General features: G+C 41.0%; 1 protein-coding gene across 6 annotated transcripts in view; it reads left to right on the forward strand.

Annotated features, from left to right (window-relative positions):
• The window catches only part of LOC147604177 (calmodulin-binding transcription activator 3-like), a 162,936-nt gene extending 157,449 nt beyond the window's left edge, over window positions 1-5,487 (forward strand). For all 6 annotated transcript variants that reach the window (XM_086795557.1, XM_086795559.1, XM_086795558.1 and 3 more), the window contains exons 12-13: window positions 4,158-4,448; window positions 4,760-5,487. In XM_086795557.1, the coding sequence (XP_086651683.1) occupies window positions 4,158-4,448; window positions 4,760-4,825 (357 nt within the window). In that variant the 3' untranslated portion in view covers window positions 4,826-5,487. The remainder of the gene's footprint in view (window positions 1-4,157; window positions 4,449-4,759) is intronic.
• The last annotated feature ends 3,720 nt before the right edge of the window (window positions 5,488-9,207 follow it).

Below are 9,207 nucleotides of genomic sequence, written 5' to 3' on the forward strand. Positions count from 1 at the left end.
TGCCTTATCTTTGTCAACACTCTACTCATGGGGCAATGACACTTGGCTAAACCAATGACATCAGTGCTTTCACACACACTTTCACACTTTCACCTCTAAGAGGTGTTCACACACATGAACTCCGATTTTCCCAACATTTCCCCCTTCTTAGTGGGGAAACGATCTTGTGGGCTTAGACACCGTGTAAATAGCACACTTGACATTATGGACAGCCAAACAAGGGGTGAAGAAGCACCCCTCCCCACCCATTTGCAAAGCTCTTTTGTGATGACAACAAAGAAGGCAAGGTTGAGGAACCTAGCTCTCCACAAGAGAGAGTTACTCTACCAAGAGTGGCTTGAGGAGCAGACCCTTGCATTCTCCTCTCCTTATCTCTATCTTGCAAGGCTCAAGTGTTCTCAACGGTGAACATGCACCATGATCGTGATCCTAAGACAAGACAACATGCACCATTGAGCCCAATCACTCCTGGATCTCCATGCAGACCAGTGCATAGAGGAGCTCACATGACAATCTGAAATCCCACTATCCTAGGAGCCACTTCTACAAGTCATCACCTATCCGAGAAGCTAGCACACTTAAGTGCCGGCACATGTATGTCTAGTTCCATATCTAGCCACCAAGCACCACCTTGCCTGAATATACCGAAGTCACTTCCTTGTCCATTGCACCAGTTGTGCCAGGGGCACACCCATGTTCAATGGAGTGGGTCAAGGTCTTGGACGACCGCCAAGATGACATCCACTTGGCAATCCATGTACCTGTGGTACCTTTGCATGCTTTTACAAACAAATAATACATATATATCACATGAATAGTGTCTAAATAGTTGTTTTAAGACATGATTTCAAGTAGCATGCATCTTACTCATAACTGATGAGGTAGTATAAACCATCGCAAGTTTGAGCACTCACTACCTTAATCTAATTTAATTAAAATTAACCCTAGTCATCTATCTTATTTTATTTTCTCAAGGTCTTGAGTTTTCCTTCATCCCATATGTGGTTGCCTATGCTACTGTACTTGCCTACTGTTTGTTAATACTCATACTTTTCCATGTTACGAGTTGTTTAATGCTCATACTTTTCCATGTTTTTTGTATTTTTGACAATAATCAGTCAGAGCGAAATGCTAGAATTATTTGCTTGATAATCCTACTTGGGTTTTCAATGTGAGCATGTGGTTGTTGTGTCCAATTATTTCCGACAATAGTCAGTGAGCAAAATGCTAGCATTCTTTGCTTGATAATCCTACTTGGGTTTTCAGTGTGAGCATGTGGTGGTTGTCTTTTGTGATTCTTACACACTCTAGGGTCACACATGCGTACATCGCTTCCCTTGAAAAATCTCTAATAGACCCATGTCTAACTTTGGCATCCTATACCACCCGAGCCTGCCCGAAGGCCTTCGACATGCCAACCAATGTACTCACCATGTGCACGGCATTAGCATGTTTGCTGTCTTGTTCCAAGCCAGACCTTCAATGGTGCATCCCCACAATTGTCTCATACTAACACTTATATAGTGATAACTACACCACAAATAGCTACTAACACTATAAACAGCCATTAAGCCTAATTTATTAATCCACGAGTCCTAGCCAAGTATCTGCCAACTAATCCCTAATCCAACGTGGTTAGGGATTAGTGTTCAAGTACATAACAAAGGGCATGTCAAGTCGTCAATCTCATGGATCTGTGTGTGTGTGTGTGGAGATCCTCGGTGCACTAGGTTGGAAGCGCCTACCACGCAGGATGGAGTAGGCCCACCCACTTAGGACTCCTCTGGGACGTGAATATGGCCCATGTGTATGGCTAGTATGAGCTGATGTTAATGCGGCAATGTCAGTGCAGGTGGCTGATGTGGATGTTCATGCCATGAAGAAATCAGTGATGGATCTCTGGGCAATGTCTTGTATGGGGCTGGCATTGTCTCTCAGCTTGTCCTCTCAATACTCCATCCGTGTGTCGTCTGAGCTCTATCAGGTACATCCCGCGACATCGATGGTGCTCATACTACACCCGTGCGAGTGGTCCGAAACCCTCCCGGAAGAGGTAGTGAAATCTCCCCCATATCTCACAAAACATTGGGCATCTAAACATATAGTGAGTGTGGTCCTCTACCTCCTCTATGCTGCAAACTCTGCATATCTGCTCCTCTCGTGGGGATGTTCTCAGCTCTCCCAATCTCTTCTTGGAGGCGGTGGGAGGATACTCTAGGCTGTCGTGAGAGAGAGAAAGAAAGAAAGTTATATTAAGGTCTTCAAAAGACCCAAAGGGTCTATGAGACCAAAATGATGTGTACATAGTATAGTGTCCATGAAATCTCATCATGGATGAAATAAGAAAAAGCAACAGTAAATTAAAACTGAAAACTGAAAGTTCAGATCTCAGAGTCTGAGATTATACAAGGTGACAAATCCAGACCCTACTATGCCAGGTATAGGGTGCAATAAGTGATGGGATATAGAAGAGTTGAATAAAAACAGTCAATCAACCTTGTATGTTAGGCAAGGGCCCATCCAGGATGTCCATCAACCCTAAATGTTAGGCAAGGGCCCATCCAGGATGTCCATCATGGGTGATACAAGTAGGCTAGAGATGTCAATAGTCTGCTGTGAGGATAAGGCTGCTCAATGGCGGGCGGATCTCTTGAATCCGGAGCTGATGAGCTTTCGACGGAATGAGGGCGTCTAGCGCTCTAGGGTGTGCGTGCCCGATCTGATGTGACTCCCATGGGCCTGCTGCAAGGGGGGCACTGTGGTACAGGCTCCCATATCCACTGTGATGGGCTCTAGTGCCTCCCTATCCATCCCTCCAGGCTGGAACAGACTGGTGATGGTAGGCTAAGAGGAGGGCTATTGGGGACAAGAATCTCTCAGTAGTGACTCTCTATGTCAGCTGAGCTCCAGCAGGAAGAGTCCAAGGCACCTCTGATCTGGGTACTCCATGATTTGAGATAAGGGTCCAAAGCCCTCTCTGAATAAAGAGTGAAATCTCCCTCTGATCTCATTGTAGACTAGGCACTGGCAAACATAGTGCTCCTCTTACTCAACCCCCGTCTGATAGAGTCTACATGTCCTATCCTCTCTGGGTATCCACTCGGAAAGAAAGATATATTAACATCTACAAAAGACCGCAATGGTCTATCGGGCCAAAAGTTAGAATAACTCCATGAGTAACTACTAAAAATGAAACAAGAACTAAACTAAAACTAAGCTATCACTGTCAAAATTGTCAAAGAAAGCCCTATGTGCTACACCTAGGCTCGATTGTCCACAGGTGCAATAAGTGTGGCAGGGTCAAGCGTCGGGGGTGGTCGTTGATGGGGCAATGGGCTCCATATCCGTAATTGTGTAGTGGCTGTCAATGTCCACAGTTCGGGCTGGTGCACTCCAATGTCACTGAAGGATCTCCCGAAGCTCGAGCTAGCAAGGCAATGGTACTCTCGGTCCTCTCCGTCACAGCCATTTGGATTTCTGGATCTGAGTTGCTCTTTCCAAGGAAACACCAGGGAATCTCAGGGCCTGTATACATTGCCTGGTCTGTCTCATAGGCTGGTCATCCTCAGATGGCTCTCTTTGGCGCCTGTGGAGGTGGGTGCAAAGAAGCTCGTGATGGGTAACTGGGATGTGTACATGGGCTGCCTCTGTCTCATGTGGAGTAACACCTGATCTCTAGTAGGTAAAGCCCCAAGGATCTCTAATCTGGATAGTCTGGAATTCTCATGAGAGGTCCAAACCCCTCCTGGAAAGACAGTGGAATCTCCCTCTGATCTCATAATACACTGGGGGGAAAGAGAGTGAGTTATATTACCATCTTCAAAAAACCCAATGGGTCTATGAGGCCAAAAGTAGTACAATGAATCCATGAGAATACTGAGTGGTGTTTTGTGTGTGTGTGTGTGTTGGGGGGGTGAGGGAGAGGGGAGAATTTGTGAAGGAAAAGACTACTACCTACACGATGGTAATCATGTGAGTACAAAATGAGCTCATGAAGGTACGCGCGCGCGCGAGAGAGAGAAATGAAATGAAATGAAATGTTATATTAACGTCTTCAAAAGGCCATAATGACCTATGAGACCAAAAGTTACGTCTTCAAGAGAGAGAGAGAAAGAGAGAGAGAGAAAGAGAGAGAGAGAGCTGAGTTTTTTTTTCAGGCTCATGTACGAGGACATCAAGTTCGCAAGACATACAAGAAACTTTTGTGGACAGTGGGTGTGTTGGATAAAGCAATTTTAAGATGGCGACGTAAAGGATCAGGGTTACGAGGATTTAAGGCTGAAGATGTTGAAAATGAGGACAGCGATGACGATTCCTTTCTAAAGAACTTCAGGAGGCAAAAGGAGGAGGCCTTTGAGGAGGCACTTAGTAGAGTGAAACAGATGCTACAAAATCCGGAGGCATGCAATCAATATCGAAGAATGCTGGAGATTTACCAGAAAGAAAAGGTCAGGCTGCTTAGTGTCCATTTTTTTTATTTTTTTTTTTCAACTGGCCTTTGGCCCAAGATCCTCCCATAGTTACCAATTTTTCACTGCCCGTAGGCGCTTATTTATCCACCCGTAGGCAGTGCCATCGAGGAAGCACCAAGGGGAGTTTTGAACCCAGGACCTCTTGGTCCTAGGCAAACACCACCACCACTTGAGCTATCACCTCATTGGCCTCAGCATCCATTTTTTATGAGGATGTTAGTTGTTTTTTCCTGTATAATTTTAAAGTATGCAAGGGTAGGGATCATCCCAACTTAAATTATATGCAGGGAGCTCCATCCACTCGAGACATGGTTATTCTTGATGATGATGAACTGATGGGACTATCGGGGTAAAATGCCAAGCAGACGACTCTTGAACGGAACATTTACAAAGCTTGGGACTTTGAAGCTATCTCTACCCATCTACATTGTGCAAAAAAAGCAGTCAAACTATGTGTTTGTTCAAGCAGCGATGATGAGAGGATGCTCACCTTTTGAACAGTTGAGCAAGCTGTGTATGGTGGTGGTGTATAAAACACGATGCATATAATGGTGATGTAACATACTATTCTTACAACTCCAGCCTTGCGAGGCTTGGTAAACCTTTTGAGAATCGGTTCTTGCAATCTTGCAGAATGTAATCAATGTACTCTTTACAACAGCTAAGATGCTGTGGACAAATAACATGAATTGGGATGCTGACCTAAAAAAGCCTTTTTATAGGTTTGGATGCTGACCTAAGAAGCCTATTTAAAGACATTACCAATAATTGTGAAATTATAGAAATTGTGGTGCATGGGAAGGAAAAAATGGTCGAGCTCCATGGATTTGAGATGACACGTGTGTTTACTACATTGGCGCAGTAATGATGGTGATTGAATGGTGATCCGGAGTCTTTTGGGTCATTCTGGTTTAGTCAAAGAGATGTGGTCAACTTGTTTCACCCAGCTGTTCTTTTTTTTTTTAATCCGAGGGTTCAAAACTCTAATATTTACGCGTGTTGTGCATTAAAGTCATGTTGAATTGTTTTTCAAAATGGCAGTTTTTGTTAGTCACAGAGTAACAGGTTCTCTTTTTTGGTTATATACAAATATATCTCAGCCTCTGAATTTTTATTATTTTTAAATAGATCAAAGGGCTCACTTTTTTGTATTTATGCTTCTGTTGTTTTATAAAATTGAGTTATTTTGTATTTATAGAATCTTTAGGGACTGCATGTTTTAAATTACACACTTTTTTCCCATATGTGCCGTTAGGGCTTCGATGTATGCTCGAGATTGAGATGAGCTTAATTCGTGTGAATTATCAATCTTCAAGGGGATTTACTTTACTCCATAAACTGAAATTCACTAGTTCATTTTGATAAGCTTATTTCTAATCAGTCAATGTGATTTATCAATGACGTAGCCAAAGAAAATGCGTTTCTTTGCTTTGGCACTTACATGTGCCATAAAAGTTATCTTGAACGCTTCACCACCACCTGGTTAGTGTCTTTGGGATGAATCTTAACTCCCTTGTCTTCAAAAAAATGACCACCATATTTTTCTTCAACATGCTAAGAAACAGACAAGTTGTTCCTTGACAAAAAAGGCACATAAAGAACATCTAACAGAGTTTTGCCTCCTCCTTGAGTAGATAAAGGAATCTTGCCGCATCCATTAGTAGGACATTTGTTGTTCACTGTGAGATGATCACCGCTTAATTTGAGGTGAGTGGTTCCATGACATCAAACCAGTCAACATGGGGTGTCGTGTGCCTTGGTCCACTATCCACAATTGAAGGATTCTCGCCAATCCCTACCTATTCTTGGTGTTCTTCAATAGATAACAAGAAGACGCCTTGTTCTTCTTTCTTCTTACACTTCTTGTTATCTTGCTTCTTTTGACAATCACAAGCATAGTGACCCTTCTTTAGACAATAGAAGCAAGTCGGTTCTTTCTTCTCCTTCTTTTGGCCTTTTTTTTGGTTAGTAGCTCCTTTGGCTTTGCTCTTCTTGAGCATAATGAACCTTCTTCCAACAATAGAAGCAAGTCACTTCTCTTTCTTCTCCTCCTTTTGTCCATTGCTTTTGGCTAGTAACTCCTTTATCTTTGCTTTTCTTACTATTCTTGCCTTAGGAGACACTACATGCTTGCATGGTTACAACGACAAATTGCATACCAAACCATATTTGGCCTAATCAATTAGGCAAATTTTTTGTCCGTCCACCATCCACAATCGCCAATCCCTACCTGTTCTTGGTGTTCTTCAATAGACAGCAACAAGAAGCCTTGGTTCTTCTTTCTTCTTACACATCTTATTGTCTTGCTTCTTTTGACAATCACAGGCATAGTGACCCTTCTTTAGACAATAGAGGCAAGTCACTTCTTTCTTCTCCTTTTTGCCATTGCTTTGGCTAATAATAGCTCCTTTGGCTTTGCTCTTCTTACTATTCTTGTTTTGGGAGACGAGAGCTTTCTTAGCTCCTATCAAATTGCTCTTCTTTTTTCTTGCTCTTCTTGTTGGCTTGCTTCTTATGGCAATCACAAGCATAATAACCTTCTTCTAACAATAAAAGCAAGTCACTTATTTCTTCTCCTCCTTTTGTCCAATGCTTTGGCTAGTAACTCCTTTAGCTTTGCTATGTTTACTACTCTTCTTGCCTTGGGAACACTTCATGCTTGTATGGTTACGACAAATTTTACACCAAACCATATCTAGCATGATCAATTGAGCAAGTTTTTTTGTCAACTCATCTACATTCAAGTCCTTGATTAGAACCCGCATCCCCTCTCTCTTAATTTGGGTGGTTACGCTTCTATATACTTCTAATATGAAGGCTTTGAATAATGCATCCTACACACTTGTGATCTTGGAGTGTAATCTAGGGGTAGATCCGACGGTGTCTTAAAGATTGACTATTATGTCAACTACCTTGTGAAAACACTAAAGATGTAGTAACTAGACTTATAGAGATGGTCATGAAGCCTATTAGTCTTGAGATTAAATAGTGAATCAATCAAAACTATGTGCTTTTTTTGGAGGACGATCAGAGCTCATGTAGTCAATGGTCAATTAATCCAACAATATAAGGATTTTTTCCATTTAGCAATATTTAACAATTCAAAGATTTGGTTTATCATTTATTAGTTCAAATTTAACATAAGATGCATTTTGATTAGTATTTATTGTTTACGTAAGTTCACATGACAAGTCAAATCATCAAGTGTAGAGGTTTAGTCTACAAATTTTATATATATATATATATATATATAGATTTTGTGTAGATATTTTCTTGTTAGCATTTAATGTTTGTATAAGTTCAAAATAAAACCACTACGTAGTGAAAGGACACCTTTTTGCATATGGTTATTTGCAACTTGTGTTAGTTTTGTTGTGGCATTAAGGTTACAAGAGAAAAGTCCTTTTATTAAGATTAAAATTAGAAATAATAGATAGATTAGAAGAAACAAAGGATGTTTTGCACCAAGTGCCAAAAAGGCTAATGCATGTAACAATACAATCTTTTAACTTTGGCAAAGTCATATTATATGATAGTCTTGTTGCTAATTTGAGAACTTGTCATCTTCTACTACAATTTTGGTTTGCTCTCTTTCTACTAACATCCACAAACTCTTTGATCTTGCAATATTATTTGAAGCACCCACTAACGTAAGCTATTCTTCAAAAGTAAGTGTGTTCATGTATTTAAAGCTAGTATGTTTGACATCCAAAGAAAATACGAATCTTTCCTTATGCCAAGTGAGACAACATGCAACATGGCACAAAGATTCGTCTAGTGGTTGCAACACCTTCGTTGAACAAAAGCTAGTGTGCAAATTTGAGAAGTGTTCTATTTGTTGGTTGCAACCCTCATCCAACAAATGCTTGTTAGATAAACTCATAAAAGGCAAATCTATGTTTTAGCCAAACATGAAACTAATAGTAAGGACATAAAGGAGGATTGCACACATGTTTGCTTTCTCAACTCTTCACTATTTTTTCTTCAACAAAAAAAAGAACTTTTGCCAAGGGTTGTTATGAAGGTATTCGCACTTTTAAGGATGAAATGGCTTGTTTGTGCATCCATTTGAATGAGGGTTGAATTGCCATAAAACAATTTAGTGCATCCATTTGAATGAGGGTTGAATTGCCATAAAACAATTTACTTTAAGCATCCAAAGCTGAAAGCATCATGCAATTACCTAAACAAGTGGCAACTTCCAAGCTTCAAACAAGCTTAAAGAGCTCAAAAATGTGTTTCTATAAAGAGAAAGGCATGCTTAGTGAAATCAAACATGTTTTACAATAACACAATGTGGCACGATAATTTGTTAAGAGTTGATAAATTTGTTATGTTAAAAGAGCCAATAATCAATCTTTGTGCTTGTCATGCAACTAACAATGTGGTCACAGATTTTAGTTACATAGGAATATTCTCCATGGCTTGATTTATGCATTCACATCGCGGGGGCTTTTCTTTACTCACTCCCTCCTAGGGGTGATTATTTTGATTTCCTATGACCTTGCAATGTAAACTGAATAGGTCCTTAGCTCGTACCAAACCTGCCCCCCCAACCTTAACCTTTGTGTGCCCACTCCCCCTGTCTAGATACTACCACCCAGCCATGCCACCAACTATGACTACTTGAACTTTGACCACGCATATCTTTTCTCCAAGCCTCGCTTTCTCTCCTTTTCCAATGACAATCATTACTAGGATTTCCTCCTAAACCTCGGCCCCACCTCTGACAAAA

Source organism: Cibotium barometz, chromosome 62 (assembly GCF_041138505.1).
Source record: "Cibotium barometz isolate CiBa-2024 chromosome 62, ASM4113850v1, whole genome shotgun sequence".
Taxonomy (NCBI): Eukaryota; Viridiplantae; Streptophyta; class Polypodiopsida; order Cyatheales; family Cibotiaceae; genus Cibotium; species Cibotium barometz.